General features: G+C 47.1%; 1 protein-coding gene across 1 annotated transcript in view; it reads left to right on the top strand.

Moving 5' to 3' along the window:
- Positions 1–5: 5 nt before the first annotated feature.
- The window catches only part of PAPPA (pappalysin 1), a gene marked incomplete at its 5' end in the record, with an annotated part of 244324 nt that continues 226412 nt past the window's right edge, over positions 6–17917 (top strand). Inside the window, one exon of the mRNA XM_049629607.1 lies at positions 6–141. Within this exon, the coding sequence (XP_049485564.1) occupies positions 6–141 (136 nt within the window). The remainder of the gene's footprint in view (positions 142–17917) is intronic.

A 17917-nucleotide genomic window follows, 5' to 3' on the forward strand; every position in this document is an offset into this window, starting at 1 on the left:
CGCCGAGCCGGGCGCTCTATTTCAGCGGGCGAGGCGAGCAGCTGCGCCTCCGGGCCGACCTCGAGCTGCCCCGGGACGCGTTCACGCTGCAAGTGTGGCTGCGAGCGGAGGGGGGCCAGAGGTCTCCGGCGGTGATCACAGGTAGGCGAGGGCTCCCCGGCGGGGTGCCCGGGCTCGGGTGGCGGGCCGGCTGGGGGCTTGCGGGTGTGTCCGTGCGGGAACCGCCGGGCCGGAGGCTCCAAGGCACCCGGGGTGAGCTTGGAACCTCACTTTGCCCCATCTGCGGAATGGGCGCTCTCGGAAGGCTTCGCGCCTCGCCCCCCCGGGAGGAGCGCAGGGAGCGCTCCAGGAGGCCCGAGACCCGCAGTCAGTGAGGGCTGGTCCCTGGGGAGCCTGCTGCACGTACATCGTGTTGGAGATGGTCAGACGTACTGTCTCTGGGATGGAGGGGAGGATGACCCAGTTGGGATGCATGTGAAAAGAGGCTAGGGGGATCATTGGTTTGACTTTTTAATGGAGGTGACCTCTCTCTTCACTTAGCCCCGTTACCCTGAAAGCCTACAAGGACAGGGTTGTTATGATAAGCAGGACTTAGAAGTCCTCAAAGTGCCCCAAAGTTGTTCTCTGCTTGATGCCTGCCTGTGAGATGCACCCCCTTCTCCCCTGCCACACACACATGCACACACACACACACACACACACGTCCCATGCCCTCGCCTTGAAAGCCCGCTGCTTGTCACTCCGGGCTGGGACAAGACCTTCCTAATGCACACCCATCCAGTCTTCCCCAACTAGGCTGCGAAACGGGGCACTTTCCTCATTTGGGACTTTTACGAGCCCGTCATGAATTTGAGTTCTCCCTCCTTACCCTCCCCTTCCTTGTTCCATAGCAAAGCCCATAGTGAAACCGGACACTTTGTGAGGGCTGCAAACCTTAGAAATGCTCCAACATCCATTTTTCCCCCTCTAAATGAATCTGTGGCAATGCCTTTAATACAACTGGGGGGCGGGGTGGGGTGCGGCGATGGAGGAGAGAAGGAAAGTTTTGCCTCTTCAGACTGAGACTGGGAGATTCCCTTCCTGCACAAACAATCTTGCCGTGTCCTAGGACGTCTTAAAGTGAGAGTAGGGGTTCCCCCTTCGCTGCAGCCAGGAAACATGTGGAGGCGGTTCGTGATCCCACCCCCTTCCACACACACTTTCTTCGAAGGGAAAGCTGTGAGTTCTTCCGGCAGTTCTGCTGCTTTCTGTCTTGCCCGTGGACTTTCTCAAATGTGCCGACGCTGTTCTCTTTACGTGAAGCCCATTTCAAGGTACCCAAACTTTGAGGCTGTTACCAAGAATCTGCCCCCAAAGCTCCCAGTCTCCCGCTCCCAAACCCAGAGCAAGAAAGTGACTTTCCCCCACATCTGACGTCATCACATGCTGTTTTTTTTTTTTCCTTCGGTTCCCCCCCACCCCAAGGAGAGGGAAACTGAGCTCATTCACTTTTAGCCCCCAAGGTCCTAGGCACCTAGAGGGGGTTATACTGTAGAATAGGGATAAAATGTTATTTATAATAATAACGATGATGGTGACAGTTCAGAGCTGTGGTATGTTTACTTCTCTTTTGGAAAGCACAGAGCCTGCTGCTTGGAGATGATAAAAAAAAAAAATGAGTAGATCTGGTTTTTCCTAAGCTGTACCTGTCATGCTAGTGATTTGGAATGCTTTTCCCTCCAGAGGGAAAGACCCAGGGTGACATAGGTATCATCAATGAAAAGGCAGTAAATACGTCTTAAAAAATTATATATGCGTGTATGTGTATATATCTATATACACACACATATATACATAACACCTGGGATTCCACAGGAGCCTGCTTTATAAACGTCTGTAATTCAGACAAGGAGCCTCTCTTCACACGCGTTCTCTTGAGCACTCATTCACTCTTTCACACAAAGATTGTGCAGTAAAATACTTTAATTGGATGGGGGACGTTAGGTTATTATTGCTTGTATAAAATGCCTGGCCCATTTTATGTGTGGAAATAACATTCCTCTCAAAATGAAAAAAAAAAGGAAAGAAAGAAAGAAAGAAAGAAAGAAAGAAAGAAAGAAAAGGCACTGCTGTCGTGTAGCACCAGAAAGCCAGGAGCTTTTCTCCTGAGGATTCTGGTGGATTTTTTTTTCCTCCCCTAGTTGAGTCTGAGCCAGAATTGGCGGTGTGTAAACACCTGGCCCCGAGCCAGAAAAGACTCATTCTGCGTATCCTCCGCACCGTACAGACTGTTGGACTCAAAAGAACCTGCTTCTCCTTGAATTAAAAAGCAAACAAACAGAGGTTCTTTGCAGAAGCACTTTCTCAGCTCCTTCCTTCGTGTAAGTTCAGGCCGGGAGAGGCAGGGCCCTAGGTGGGTCGCTTGGATGCTGGTGCCAAGCCACGTCCTCCTCGCTGCGACCTCGGGTGCCCAGTGTGCTGCCTGACCTCTGCTGGCTCCCTCTGGCTGGGCGTCGCCACTTTCGTAGGAATCCCTGGTCCCCTATCTTGAGAGAGCAGGCATCTCTCAGCAGGGACCGCGCTGCTATTTCAGGCAGAGGGTTGCTGCCTTGCTGTCAGGCCAGGCTGCCTTACATCACTCTTTGCTGCAGGATTCAATTGGGTTTCGTAAAGGTCTAATTTTACGGTGCTGTTAACCGGGTCTGTCGTCTGGCAGAGGCAGGCCTTGCCGCTCCTGGTAGGCGGGCTGTGCTCCCAGATCCGCCCGGGATGCTATTTCTGCCCCGGTTCAAACTTCACTGACACCAGTTCAGACAGGCGCTTGGAGAGGCAGAGGGAAGGAGTGAAGGAGCAGCGTGCTTCTGAAGCTCAGAAAACATGCCTTTTATTTTTCCAAAAGGGAAGAAGAAAAAAATATATATATTAATAAATAAAAAGGGAAAGGCTTATGCAGACAAAAACAAAGCCAAAGTTAGAAAGTGCCCGTGTGCAGGCTTCTCCTAGGGGCCCACCAATAATGGGGAGGGGTCTTTAGAACCGAAGAATTCTTTAAGGCTACAGTGAAAAGCGGTCCACAGGGGTTACCCCCATACATACCAGTTCTCTGTGTAACCGGATAGGGAGACAGAGAGGGGAGGGAGGGGTGCTGCTGGATGACACACTCCTGGATGGCAGGACCTAGGTTTTAATCTCAGGCATCCGGTCTTCAGGCCTTACCCCCTGCACGGAGAGAACGTGTCTAATAAACACCATCACCTCTTCCCCCTCCCAGACCCACCACCCAGGCTCAGGCTGGCCTTTGCGCACAACAGTTTGGGCTCCCTTTCAAGTCCGGGGGTGGGGGGGCTGTCTCACACACTCCTTTGCTTTTGTCCCATACCAGGCACGATCCAGACCCCTGCCCCTCATACCCAGCTGCCCCCTCCCGGAAACCCTCCAGTTGGAAAGAACAAGAAAGAAGGAGAAAAACAAAACAATAGACTCAATTTGCTCCATGGAGCAGAGGCCCCAAGCAGCAGTTAATCTTGTTAAAGTTTCTCCTGACGTGTTAGATAAGTGAAATGTGGACCTCACAAGTGCTGCCCTCCCCCCACCCCATCCCTTAGTGATCCAGAATTCCTGCTCTGAAGGAGAAAGGGATTTACCTGAATCCCGTCCAGCACCTCGGCTTGCCACGCTTTTTCCTTTTGTTCTAAATGTCGGACTGTTGAGTTTGCTGGCTCTTCAGAAGAGTCTTTTTTTATGTTCTCCCTTCTGCAGCCCCCACTTCCTACCACCCACCCAACCCCCCAGAAAGAGTGCCTGCCTTTTCCCAACTTTAGAATTGCTGCAACAGGCAAGGATAGGATTCAAGGGGTCCGTATATTAACACGGCTTGCCCCCAGCTCTCCTAGTCGCATCCAGGGTCTGGAATGTTGCAAGGGTTAGAAGCCAGTTTTAGCAGTCAGGTTACTTAAGTGAGAATCCCCCTCTGCCCCTAACTGGCTGTGTGACCTCAGGCAAGCTAGTTGATTCCTCTGGGCTTCAGCTCCCTCACCTACAAAGTGAGGATAGCCCACTTACCTACTCCTTAAATGAGTTCACACAGGGGAAGTGCTCCATAAGGGTCACTCTTACTACTGGGCATGATTTTCCAGAGATGTCTGTCTTAATTTTATGGGTTGAGGACATTTAAAGGCAGGAAGGAAACCAGCTCTTCCTGGGTGCCTCCAAGGGGCTGGGCACCGCGCGAGGCACTTGCCTTGTGTCTGCAAGTTTCACCCTCACAAACACCCTGGGAAGTGCACATCATCTCCTTCTCCTCCTCCTTCTTCTTCTTTTTTTTTTTTTTTCCAAATGAGGAGGAGATGGAGTCTCAGAGAGTTGAAATGACTTAGTCCACAGTCCCACAGGCCATCCTGTGGTAGGCACAGCCCAGATGCCAACTAGAGTTTTAAGCGCCTGTTTCCTCTGCAGTCTTTCTGGGGAGAGGAGAAAGGACTCACATCCCCTTCTTTAATCCTGCTGTAGAACGTTCCCATTCCTTTCCGCATTTCTGGGTGCTGACCGTGCACCTACAGATTTAAGAGGATAGAGAATGAGTATAAATCTCACGTGGAACCCTGGATTTGACCTAGCAGATCTGTTTTTCCTTTCATGCCAGATTAGGCAGACTGGGCTTGGAATGTCTCTTGCCAGTTACTGGCTGTGTGATTTGAATCAAGTCGTTTCATCTCCCTATCCTTTTGTTTCCTCATCTGTAAAATGGGCAGAATGACACCAGGATAGTGCAGTGAAATAAACATGCAGGAAGTACCTGGCACGGTGTCAGCTCATATTAAGGACTCAGTCGACAGTAACAGGATCCAGCAAGTAACCACGTTCCCTTTTCTGGTTTGCTAGCTTGGCCTTCAGGAAGCCGGGCCTATTTGCACTGTTAGGACATCCCCTCTTCTGTTACTGGGGAGTCTGTCTAGAGTAGACCATGTGTCCCGGGGGAAAATTAAACCCCCCACCCAATCCCTTCCTTGCGTTTCCATTTCCTCTTCTTTGACCTACTTGGATGACCCCTTGGTGGTAAGAGCCAGAGGAAGTGTAGAACCACTGGACCAGTGAATAAGGAAACCAGTTAGCACTAAGGAGAGCATGCACCCTTGGGAACAGAAGGCAGACAGTGGGCATAGTGGGGTCCAGGCCACAGATCTACCGTCACATGCCTCTTGCTCCTTTCCCAGATGCCCTCAACTTCCCCTTTCCCCCAAGCAGCCATTCACATGGACAGCCGGGGGTGATGGAGGCTACATCATCCTTGCCCCTCTGCATAGAGGAAAGCAAACTTGGGGCTCAGCGGGGTGGACTTCAGGAAAGTGGGTGGTGCACGGTCAGCCCAGGCATGAACTAGAATAAGCCTCTCATTGTGCAACTGGGAAACTGAGAACCAGCGTTATACAGGGGCTGGGAATTAAACCATATTCATAGACTGTGCCTTCTCAAAGGGGCCTGGGAGATCGTATTGTCTAGTAGTTCACAGCCCTGACAACACTTGGAATTATTAGCCTGCAAAACATCCTGATGCCTGGGCCGCATCTCAAGGATTCCGACGCCATGGGTCTGGCCTTGGCTTGGGCACTGGTGTGTTTCAAGGCCTCGTCAGGTAATGTGGAAGGGCCGCCAGAGGGGAGATTCACTGATCCAGTAAGATCTCTTTGCTCTGCAGGAGGGGAAACTGAGGCACAAAGGGGAAGTAGCCTTTCCCACTTACTGAGCTGGTTAGCAGCTAAGCCTTTAGAGAAATTTATCTGTCTCAGTTCCGAGTCACCAAACACCAGAAAGGACCCTTTTTCCTTCATTCTCAATTCCCCTGCTGACCCCAAACCCCTGGGTGCCACAGCCCTGACATCCCACGTTTCCAGAACCCTTCCTGTGTGTAAAAGTACACTCTCTCCTTCAGGTGCCTCCTCTAAAGTGTTGACATTCCTGTAGGGAGGTAACCTTGAGTTGTCTGCATTTCAAATTTTTATTTAACTAATATAACAACGTAATATATTTTTAAAATAATATAATAAAATAAATTAAGTCAGTTTTATTTATTTTAAATGAATCTCTCCCAAGGGGTTGGGTAACAAGGTTACTTGTTGCGTGACCTTGACCTTGGGAGGAGAGACTTGGGAAGCTCGGTTCCGAGGCGCTCTCCACTTTCCACTGGGCCAGTTGTCTGTTGTTTCAGAGAGCCCCCGTCTGGCATTACTCCGAAACCAGTACTGGCTGTAGGTGTCTTGGATGAGGAAGAGAGAAGATCCCCAAGCACGCTGAGTATGAGGACCCTCTCTGCAGCCAGGTTGCACCTTGTTTCCCTAAGGCTAAGGCCAAGGGCTCAGGAACCCAGCAGGTGCCTGTTTCTCCCCTTGGCTACTGCCTTTCATTTATTTCAGTGTCCCCTCATCTTTCCTCTTGCTGCACAAGGACTCTACTTCATGCCTTGATGCACTTATTGGAAATACTTAACTGAGGACTGACCTGTGGATCTTGGCCACTTGGCTCCTTTGAAGACCTGGGACTCAGGAGCTCGGAGGTCCAATAATGGCTTGGCCTCCTCTGAGCCGTGGGCCCTGGGGCCTCCAACTCAGCCACCAGGGCCTCAGGGGAGAGAATTTCAGGTTCGCTGACCTTCAACATCCCCATGTCACGGGGTGTCACAGAAAGCTGGTGAGACAGTGGCGGCAGAAGCTCTTGGCCAAGGTCAGAACCCGGTCCACATGTCAGCAAGAGGAGGAGGGGCCGGAAGGTGAGAGACGTGAGGGATTTGTGCCATCAAGGTCATTCCTGGGAAGGCACCTTTGTTTTTGTTATTCACATTGCAAATGATAAATAGTGATCAAGTTAGCAAATCTTTTCATACCTGTGACCTCACTGGAGTTCTTTGATGTTAGAACTTCACAGATCTGCCGAATCCTATCGCTTACTTGTTGCGTGACCTTGACAAGTGCTCATTGGCCCTCAGTGTTCTCAGGGTGCATACAGAGAGGCAGGGACAGAATAGGGGCTTTCAAACTGTGCCACACAATCTTAGAGATCCCCTGGGTTGATGCTGAAGGGCAGGTTTTTGCCTCCCCCCAACTTTCCCCTTCACCTTATTCTGTACAAGCTGTGCAATTCTACAAGATTCCATTTGAAGGAATGGGCAGACTCCTCAGCAACACAGTCTGAAGGGACAGGGGATGACATTGACGAATTATTGTTAATTCTGTTAAGGTGTGATAATGGTAATGTTACTGTGTATTTTTAAAGCCCTTAGTCTGTTAGAAATGCATACTGAAGTACTAATGGGTTAAAGACCAGTATGTCTGTTTCATTTGTGTAAAATACAGGTATAGGGGGTGGTAGATGACAGAAGATCAGCAGACTGATAACTATTGTGGAAAACAGGTGATAACCATGATGGGCTTCAAGATATTTTTCATCTGCCCTTCTGTGTGTGATTAAGGATTTCCATAATAGAAAGTTAAAAATACGTTAAAAGTTTGAGCGCCATAGGAAGGCTTGAAGTCTTAGATCCCTGCGTATTCCGTGGGCTGAGAGGTGTCCAAACACTGAGGCGCCAGCTTGGAGAGGGTCAGGGACTCGCCCAAGGTTACACAGCAGATCAAATGAAGGTCGGGATGCAGTCCAGGCTTCAGACGCTAGGAGCTCCCTCTGTCCTCCTCTCTGCACACCTACAAACCTGGGTGACTGAGAATCCTGGAAGAGCATGAGGAGAGGTCTAGGAAGGGCATGTTGGAGGTGCCAGTGATGCCCTGATGGGCAATAAGAAACTTTTGAGTGAGGACATTCTTAGCTCTATGGAGCCATCGCACACACTGTGAAGCATTGAGCATTTTGTATCATGCCTAAGAATCCCCCCGGGATCTGCTAGTCATTGCAACAATCCAATGCACATTATGACAATACACACACACACACACACACACACGCACACTCCCATCTCTCACTTTTCTGGCTCCTCATTTATCTCCATCTCCAATTGCCCTGGGAACCTTCTAGAAACCTTTGGAGCTCTGGGGTAATGACCTGCATCTGCCTAATCTCAGGAGAAGTTGACACTATCAGGAAACAGGGGAAAGGAGCATGTGTTTACCGAGGAAGTATTTTGTGGTGGTTGATCATAGGACCCAAGAGTCAGCCAGCCTGAGTTTGACTTCCTGACTCTCCCACCTGCTTAGCCGCATGACCTTGGACAAGTTACTTAATATCTCCAAGCTTCACTTTTCCCATCTGTAAAATGCGGATAACACTGGCTTCTACTTCATGGGGTTGTTTTGAAGATTAACTGGGCCTCCATGTGGAAAATGCTTAGTAATGGAATCTAGACCATGGGTAAGCACAGTAAACGTTAACTCATGTTGGTGTTATGTGTGTCCGACCCTTGCCACCTTGCCACACATTATTTCTAATTCTCTCAATGACTCTGTGAGCTGGACGGGCTTATCTCCTTTGGCAAAGCCAGGGATTGCCTTTCTCTTCTTTACCACTCAGGAAAGATACATTACTGTCATCTTAACATAAAACAAAAAGTAAAGTGAAAGGCAAAAATACAAACACTTTATTGTTTCGTATTATAAAAGCAATGTGTGCTCATGGTAGAGAATCTAAGGAACACAGATAACAACAAGGGACACTGTAAAAAATGTGTCCATCCCATGCCCAGGCATCAGCAAGTAGTTATGAGTTCTTACACATGAGTTATGTGCCAGGTACAGTTTGGGACCCTGAATACAGAGCACTCAACAGAAGAGGAAAGTAGCCTTGCATTCAGGGAGTTTATGTTTGGGGATGGGGGAAGGCAGTGGAAACAGAGTGTAAGTGAGTGAGTGTATCGCACATTTATGTGTTCATGAACAAAAATAGAGAAGAAGGTCTGGTGAATGCTGTGGGGGTCGGGTTGCAGGAGGAGTGAGATTTAAATGGGGTGGTCAGGGGAGACAGTAATGAGAGTGGCATTGGGGAGGAGTCCTAAGAGCAGACCTGAGGCCATCTAGAGAAGGCCATAGTATATTAGAAAAGGAGGAAGAGTGGACTAGGAGCTGGGAGAGGTCAGTTCTAGACCAGTTCAGTCTTTAGCTTGCTGTGTGGCTTTGGGAAGGTCACTCTTCTTCTTGGGCCAGTTTTCCTCATCTGTACAATGGAGCAGGGATGAATTTATCTTTGCCCTAGAGACCCTCCTAGGGTCTAGGATTAGAGATCTCCTAGGATTCCATAATCCTAATCAGGACCGACCTAAGAAAAAATTGTAAAGTTGGCAACAATTCAGTTCTTTTCTGTTTCTGGTGCATTTTCCTCCACTAGGTGGTGTCTGTGCTTGTCCCCCTCAAGGGCCCAGTGCCCACATGCTTTCTGCTTCCTCACCCCTGGCAACACTCTCAAAAAAATGACATGGTATTCCTTCTTGCTAAGGTATCATTGACTGACAACAACTTAGAACACTGCTCTTCCATAGAGATATATACTTTCATATCTCCCCAGAAAGCTTTATGTCAAAAAGCAAAGTACTAATGGGTAGAATTGTAGTCAAAGACTGACTGAAGACATTATTTAGGTAATATTGGTACTTGCCAATAGCTGGAAGCCATCTCAATCATTTTGCTAAGCATCACTGACCTAAATATCCAGAGAACTCACAGAGTGACCTTTCCAGGGGTCACTTAACTTGGCGAATGGTTAAAATACTCACGTTTCATAATTTCTTACTCTACAAATGCCATTTCAGGCAAGTTCGTGGACATCACAGTAGACCACTGGCCTTTTAGGGCTTGTTTATCATTTTAATCAGGTTATTCCATGAAGTAAAATACCTAAACTCTGTGGTCCATGGCCATCTGTTAGCCTGTTTTCCTTCTGGGAATCCCCAGCACTGTCATCAGTGAATTACCTCTTGCTCCTTATTCCCTCCTTTCTCTCTCTTTTCCTATTCCTCACACCAAACACATTTACTTTGGCTGCTTAGATGTTTCTTAAAACAAGAAAGAAACAAAACAAAAACAATTGGTTTTCAATATTATTTGCCACAGACCCAGGGTCCATGGAACCTGGCAGAGTAGGAGAGGTGACCCTGTTTCAATTTTAGAGAACCCGAGAAGGTCCCAGGTTCCAGTTCACCTGGAGGAAACAGAGGCAGAAAGTCTAGAAAGCAGGAAATCACACCTTGGCATCTGCAGATGTAATTATGGGGAGCATGTTCAGCCTTTTGCCTTCAGGAAGCCCGTGGTCTAACCTGGACCTATTCCCTTTGTAATCAAGAAGTTACTCCTATAATCTGTCCCATTCCATCTTTTCTTAATTCCTTTTGCTCTATAGACATGAAATGTGGCTGGGCAGAATATGACCAAATGTGTTCATATAGGAGGGACTATTTTCCCTAATGAGATTGTAGATCTTGCAGCTACAAAGGCTGCTGAGAAAATAGAAAAATATATGATAACAGGCCAATCAGGAGCAAGATGGCCTTGCTCTAAGAGATGCAAAGTACCCGGGCAGAAAACATAAGACGTGAATACACACTGTACTCTGTTTTGTGAAATAACAATTCCATGTAATTTCCAAGAACCAAGGTGTGTGAGTCAGGACTCACCTAAGCCATTCTTTTCATCGATGAGAAACCGAGGGTTGGTGAGGGAAATGCCTGGCCCAAATCAGTGAGCTGGGTAAGTCCTCTGTCCCCTGAGTCTTAGGCCAGACCTCCATCAGCTTGTCTCCTAACTTTGCATTCTTTACCGTCGGGTAATCACCATCTCTCTGCTGATGAGCACCATTGATCTGCAGGCTTTGCTGAACTCCAGACTCATAGATCCACTGGAGATGTGAACGTACACTTCAAACTCAGTATGTCCAAAGCTGAATCACCTTTCTTTCAGAGTTCCTTGTGTTCTCATTTGGTGTCACCCATTCTAGAGAGATCACACACCGTATTCAGTCAGTCACCCATTTCTATCCTGCCTCTTAAACATTTTTAAAGCCAATCTTCCCTCTTCATAGCTTATGCCCTCTGCATCTCTTGCTTTGCCCTTTTTCCTCGTATCGTAATGCCCTCCTCTCTGGGCCTCAACCCCTGCACTGTACCCCTTCAGTCTCTCCTCCAACACCCAACAGTCAGTCTTCCAGAAAATGCAAATGTGACTCTTTCACCTCTAGCTAGAGACCCTTCAGTAGCACTGCCATGATCTGCAATTCCCCCAGATACCCTAGGCTCTTTTCACATCACTTTGTTTAGTTAGTGTACTACCTGTATCCCCGTGTGCCATTTTGCAGAACACGTCAGCTTCCACAGGATTCTGCTCAAGGATCCCCTCTTCTGGGAAACCCTCCCCAACTGCTCCCCACCTCTCTTGTCCATCTGTCTCCACTATACCCTCTGCACATAGATACCAAAGTGCCTGGAATTCTCACATTTAATTGTGTGCACACTGGGGGTCATCACCACTTCTCACTGCCTAGCACAGCCTTTGGCTTATAAAGACACTATATACATTTTTGTATAATGAATGCATGACTGGATAAGAGAACCAGCTATATGCCTAATGACTCTGAGAGCCAGAGCTCAGGAACCTCAGGCATGTTGCATTACGTAACCAAAGCACGTGACCTAACCCGTGCGTCACACTCAAAAACATTACACAGTGGTTAATTCCATTTCCCCTTGAGCAAAGAAGTCAGGAGGGAAAAGAAATCTGGCCTTCCAAAACAGGGGGGAGGGGGGCAGTGCATTTAAATGCCTCCTCAAATCACATTTCGTCCTCTCTAATCCAAGCCACATTTTAGCCTTGGCCTTCCCCTCTCAGCCCCTTGCCTGTTTGCAAATCATTTGTTTTGTGTGTGCACTACAGCACATAATCCCAAGCTTTGCTCTCCTCTCAGATTTCCCCCTCTCCCCCTAATCGGGTTCTTACTGGGCCTCGAGTGTCCTGGCAGTCATATCTGTTGCCTGGATTTTCATCCATTTCCCTCCATCCTGATAGGGGGGCCTTCCCATCTGCTTCCCTTGATCTTGTGAGACCTTGTGGTGACCTCAGGATCTGGAATCCTCTATCCTCTGTTTATATACCCTTGGGAGAGAGTATGCATTCTCAGCAGTAATAACAGTAATAAAAGCAGCTAGCTTATAATGAGCACTTACTATGTGCTGGCACTGTGCTCAGTGCTACACTTTGAACCTTCTGAATTAGGTTTAGGCAGTTACATGACTTGCTGAAGGCCCCAGAGCTAAAGGGTGGTGGGACTGGGGTTCAAGCGTAGGCCAGTTTAATTTTATCTTTATCCATAGGCTTAGAGCATGGCTTGGAACACAGTAATTGTCCAGTAAATTTTCCGTGTGGGGAGAAATACATTCATGAATAAATGGATGAAGAGATGAATGAATGAATGAAGGAATGAATGGAAGATGGTGCCCCCAGTGGTGTAAACATTTAGCGATTGGTTATAGAATGAAAAGGGAAGGAATGGAGGGAGGGGGAGATGGAAGAAGAATCTGAATTAATATTATAAGATTTCAAAGACATTGGCTGAGAAATCTCTTTAGTATGCAAAATATATTTTATTTGCAGGTGACTTTTGAACCAAAGACGATTGGCATCCATGAGAGCATTTCTTACCTATAAGTAGTCTACTGGGAAATAGACACTTATTTCAAGGCCACTCTCTGCCAAAAACTTTTCTGAACTCCTTGTTTGGGAATCATAGTTTAGAATCCTTCCCCCACCTATGCTCAACGGAGGTCACCCTCTGAGGAGGGGCCTGATGCATTCTGAGCCGAACTATGGGGTTCCCAGTAGAAGAATGACCCTGGTGTGGCAAGGGTGATTCATGGTGTGTTCTCACTGGAACTGATTAAGCCCCTGTAGAGACAGTACTAAGCTCTCAGGATGACTCCTTTATGGAACAGCCCCCATTGGGCTGATTAGATCTGATCCACTAAAAACAAACAAAATACCATATTTGGTTCATCCCTTTCCCAATGACGTTAGGCTCTGCTTTGTTAAATATGCTCAGAATACAGGTAGAGAAACTGAGGTCCGGGCAAGTTAAGTTATTAAATTAAGCTGAGTTGATTAATATTAAGCAGCAAATCGGCAGCAAAATCGAAACTAGAACTCATATCTCTTGACTTCCAAATCAGAGCTCATTTCACTGGATCACTTTGTTTTCCTTTGAGAGAGTGGTGGCGTGGAGGAGGGGAGGGATATGGCAGTTATATCTGTGGGTTCACATTAGTGAGCTTATTAGGAAACACCATATAGCTGTTTGATAACTTTTCCTAAGCACTTCTTGTGTGCCAAACCTCTGTCCTAGGCATTCTGTGATGCTCAGTAGGAAATGGCAGTTTATTAGAAGTAAATCTTCCTCCCTTCCATCTCTCCATTCATCCATCCACCCACCCATCCATCTATCCATCCATTCACCCATCCATCCATCCATCCATCCACCCACTTAAAGGTTGCTTATCGAGCAACCTTTAGTCTCTGTGTTTTATACATTGAACTAGGAAGTGGTGACTGAAAAGAAGCATAGGGCACAGTTCCATCCCTTGAGGAGCTCCGAGTGCTAGCAGCGGAAGCAGACTGGTAAACAGATACATGACATCATGGTAACTGCTATAACGAAGCAATTAATAGAGTCCTGGGGAAGCAGAGAGGCAGAAACACTGTGTTCTTGAACACCCGTGTTTATTACCGGGCTAGAAAGTGGTTTGAGCTTTCAGCGGCATAAGAGGCCCCTTCCACCTGGAAGGGTCAGGGACTTGTTCATGAAGTAGATGGCATGCATATGTATATGGAGTGTGTGCTCTGCCTTGCATGTGGATATATCATGCATGCCATTTTAAATGTAGAGCCATAAATCAAGTTAGAACAATAAACACTTTTTGATTCATGTCTCAGCTGAGGACATTGGCCCAGAGTAGCTTTTAGGAGCATGACACTAGGAAATGATTAGACAATTCCATCCATCACCATCCGAATCAAGTCCAGCAGCCCCTTATATCCACCCCTCATCACATTTATCACTCTGTTGTGTTTGCCTTTGTACATGTCTGCCTCTCCCCACTTGTCTCCAAGCTCCTTAGGGGCAGAGACCTCGTCTGTCTTCATCTCTGTTTGTTCCTTGCTTTAGCACAGAGCTGGCCCTGCCCATCGGTGTTCAAAAAACTTTGCTAAATAAATTGGAGATGGCTCCAAATAAGAAAGAAGACAGGGTGACTGGGAGTGGGTGCTGTGGAGGCAAGGCACTTTGAGAAATGACAACGTGGGCCCTAGTCAGGGCCAAGCAGTGAAGGCAAACATGAATGGACCAGCCATTAGATATTCCTTCAATTCTCTGAGCTGACCAGTTACCTGTGTGTGTTTTTACCTCCCTTCCCTATCACTCTGCCTCCCTTTCTGTCGGCTGAGCCAGTGTACCATTCTGTTAGCTTTAAGTTCTTTCCCCCATGGTTTTCTGTCATCTTCTCCAGGCCCATCCCTGGAGAGAGCTGCTGAAGAACCAGGTGTAATTGTGTGGGATGAGCCCATGTTCCTCCAGCAACCCTCACCTGTGCCTCAGAGACCTCCCAGCAGATAGGGGAGCAGGATGATGGCAGAAGCATGTTTGCTGTGCTCAGGGCACCTTCCCAGGGCCTGGCCCATGGCAGAAGTTCAACAAATATTTGTGGGGAGATTTCTGGATGAAAAAATGATGTGAATTTGCAACACATCTGGGCCAGTCTCTTCGGTTCAGAGATGAAGACTCAGATGTCCAGATGAGGCAAGGAAATGATCCCAAGTTCCATCCCAAATTGGAGCAGAGGAGCATCAGAGCCCAATTTTCCTGAGCATTCCTTCTGTCCTGCCATATTGTGTTGGGATTTGAGCTCGGCTCTCTTGAACTTGGTCACGCAGGTTTTAGATCACTGAATCCTGAAGTTGGATAGGACCCAAACTATCCTTTTACATCTGAAAAGTCTGAAGCCCAAAGAGGGAGTGAGATTTGCCCAGGGTCCCACACTTTTGGTAGTGATAACACCCAAACTTCCAGAAAACCTCCGTGTATCTCCACATAGCCAACGAATAAGGAATATGTGCATGGCACTATTAGAGAGGTGGCATTGAGCAAGATAGAGCAGGTCCTTGCCCTCATGGACTTATATTTTTTTCTGGGAAGAGAAAGATAATAAATGAGTCAACAGTTGTAAGGACTTGTATATTAATGGCAAGGAGTGTTAAAAGTGGTTCATTAGAGAAGACTGGAGTGGAGGGACTTTGGTTTAGGTAGTCAGGCTGAGGCTTGAATGACAGATGAGAAGGAATAAACTATATGAAGACAAATGAAGAGTGTTCCAGAAGGAGAGAGAGAACATAGCTAGCATACAGAGCATGAGGCAGGGTAAGTGGAGGATGCTGAGGGAGCAGGTGTGCAAGCCCCTGGGAGACGAGTGCCCTCGGCTGAAGGTAGTACAGGTCATGGAACCTGGCTTCTAATCCAAATGAACTGGGAAGTTAATGCAGTTTCAAACAAGGAAGTTACAGGATCTGGTAATCACTCTCACTTCGATGTGGAGAATGAATGGCATGAGGCCAAGAATCTCGTTTATACCATGAGCAAGGTTTACATTGATTATGGATGATAGTATTTTACTAATAACGTAGTATTTTGGTTAATATCATTACCATTCATTTCCTTATGAATACCATTACCAACTAAAATACCTTAATAGCACTAACATTTTAGATCAACAGAGAAGCAAGGTTTTCTTGCACCCTCCAGGAGGACTTGAATAGTTTTGTGAACCTGAGAAATTTTCTGTAAAAATGGAAGGTGTACACATTTTTCTGGGGGGAAGTTGTCATCAGTTTATTAAAGGGTTCTATGGCCCCCAAATGGTGACTTAATGCTTAAAAGCAGGGGGCATACGAGGTCATTTCCTGAAGCCTGTACCCAGCTCTAAAATCTGAACACTCTAGGAGATCTTTGAAAATGAGAATGTTGATGTTGAGTTGTCATATCAGACTGAGGAATTGCACTTTCCTTCATCTGTACCCTTGTTGGAGTAAATAGAATTTAGGGCTATTTTTCCTCTGAGGAGAAGTTAGTTTATTCCTTAGAAATATAATCTACAACTTTGTTTATTCAAACTCTGGTCTGAGTTTCTCTGAGTTTTAAAATAGGCAAGTTCACTTCAAATGTAGCCCGAGGTGGTCCTGATCATAATTATTCACTATGGAGTTTACCCATGAATCTATGAATCCAGATTTCCATCCACCCTTCTATCCATGCATCCTTGCATCCATCCACCCATCTCCCTTCCTCCCTCCCTTGCTCCCTCCCAGTCATGCATCCATGTATCCATCCCCATCCACCCAACCAACCATCCAGCCAACCAGCCAGCCAGCCAGCCAGCCAGCCATCCTTCTCTTCTCTCTACCCTTCCATCAATTCATATCTTCATCCATCTACCCCTTCATCCATGCCATCTGCCATTTACCAGGCTGTGTGCTAGGGCTGGGGCAAGTGTTAGAAGACTCCAGTTCTTATTCTTATGCCACTCTCAGTCCTTGAAAAAAATCCCGAGACACCTCCACTGAGCCCTATACTTCTACTAGACAACAATTTGAAAACCCCACTTTAGAAGTTGAAAACTACTTTGAAAAAATTCAGCTGCTCTGCTTGCATAGTTATATAAGTATTCCCAGTAGTGCTCCGAATCTGAGTGTAGACTACTGGAGGTTCCTTTATCGACACTAATATTTTAGATCAATAACAGCTGCCATTCTTAGGTCAGCAGGTGGTGGAAAACCAATAGAGAATGTGAAATAGAGGCAGGGATCTTTGGGAAAGGGCAGACTTCATAAAGGGAACAGAGAAGGGAGCTGCCAGTCACTTAACTCTTGGGACTCTCTTTGCCCAGAACCCCCGAAACCCTTGTTTAGTGATTCTGAGCCTTCATGCTCTGTGTGTGCCCCTGGATGCATGATGTAGCAGGAAGCCGTCGTGGCATGGGGTTGTTTCAGTTTCCGAAGCATTTTCGACATGTACCTATCATATTCCCACTCGCCTTGTAAAACAAGCATTTTCATTTAATACAGTAAGGTCTTTGTATTCTCAACAACAAACACATGGTCTAAGGCTCTCGGACACAACCTGCCTTTTTCTCCAACACCACCCCCACCCCACTCTGTCCACCCTTACAAAGCCCAGTGTCAGCAGAAATATCTGTTTACAAACAAGGGCTCCAAGAGAACAGTATCAGTAGCTTACACAAACCTCTAAAATATGTCCCCAACTCTGTCCTTGGAATCCCTGTGAACAGTGTGTGTCACTGGCAGCAGCTTTCGTGGAAGGCTTTCTGCCTTTCCATCTTTCCATCTGTCTTCATGTCTGGCTTCCTCTGTCTCCTTCCACTTATTCATTAAAACCATGAGGAGTCTGGACTGGGAGGCAGTCAGATGCTGGCCCAGGGCTTGTGGGCTATCTGGAAAACAGAGCCCAGACAGGAAGTGCTTGCAAACAGCAAGACAAACTCAGACACATCTAACCTGTAGTGTCATCTGAAGCAGAAGGCTTATTAAGTGGGTGGATCTAATAGTCACATGATCATGCAGCTCTAGGTCATTTTTCAGGGAGTATCAGGATTATCAGTGACTGAAGGGGCTCTCTTGCCTCTCTCTTGAACTTGAAACTACTATAGTTCCCTATTACCTATACATAGTAAAAGGTAATAGCTAACATATTGAACACATTCTATGTGGTAGGCACTATTCTGAACACTTTGCATCTATTAAGTCTTTAATCCTTAGAATGACCCTCTGAAATAGGTACTATTGCAATCCCTGGTCTCCAGCTGAGAGAACTGAGGTACGGGAAGTTTAAATGACTTGCCCAAGGTCACACAGCAAGTAAATGGTAGAATCAGTCCTTGGAGTCCGTGTTCCAGACCAGG

This window comes from Panthera uncia, chromosome D4 (assembly GCF_023721935.1).
Source record: "Panthera uncia isolate 11264 chromosome D4, Puncia_PCG_1.0, whole genome shotgun sequence".
Classification (NCBI taxonomy): Eukaryota; Metazoa; Chordata; class Mammalia; order Carnivora; family Felidae; genus Panthera; species Panthera uncia.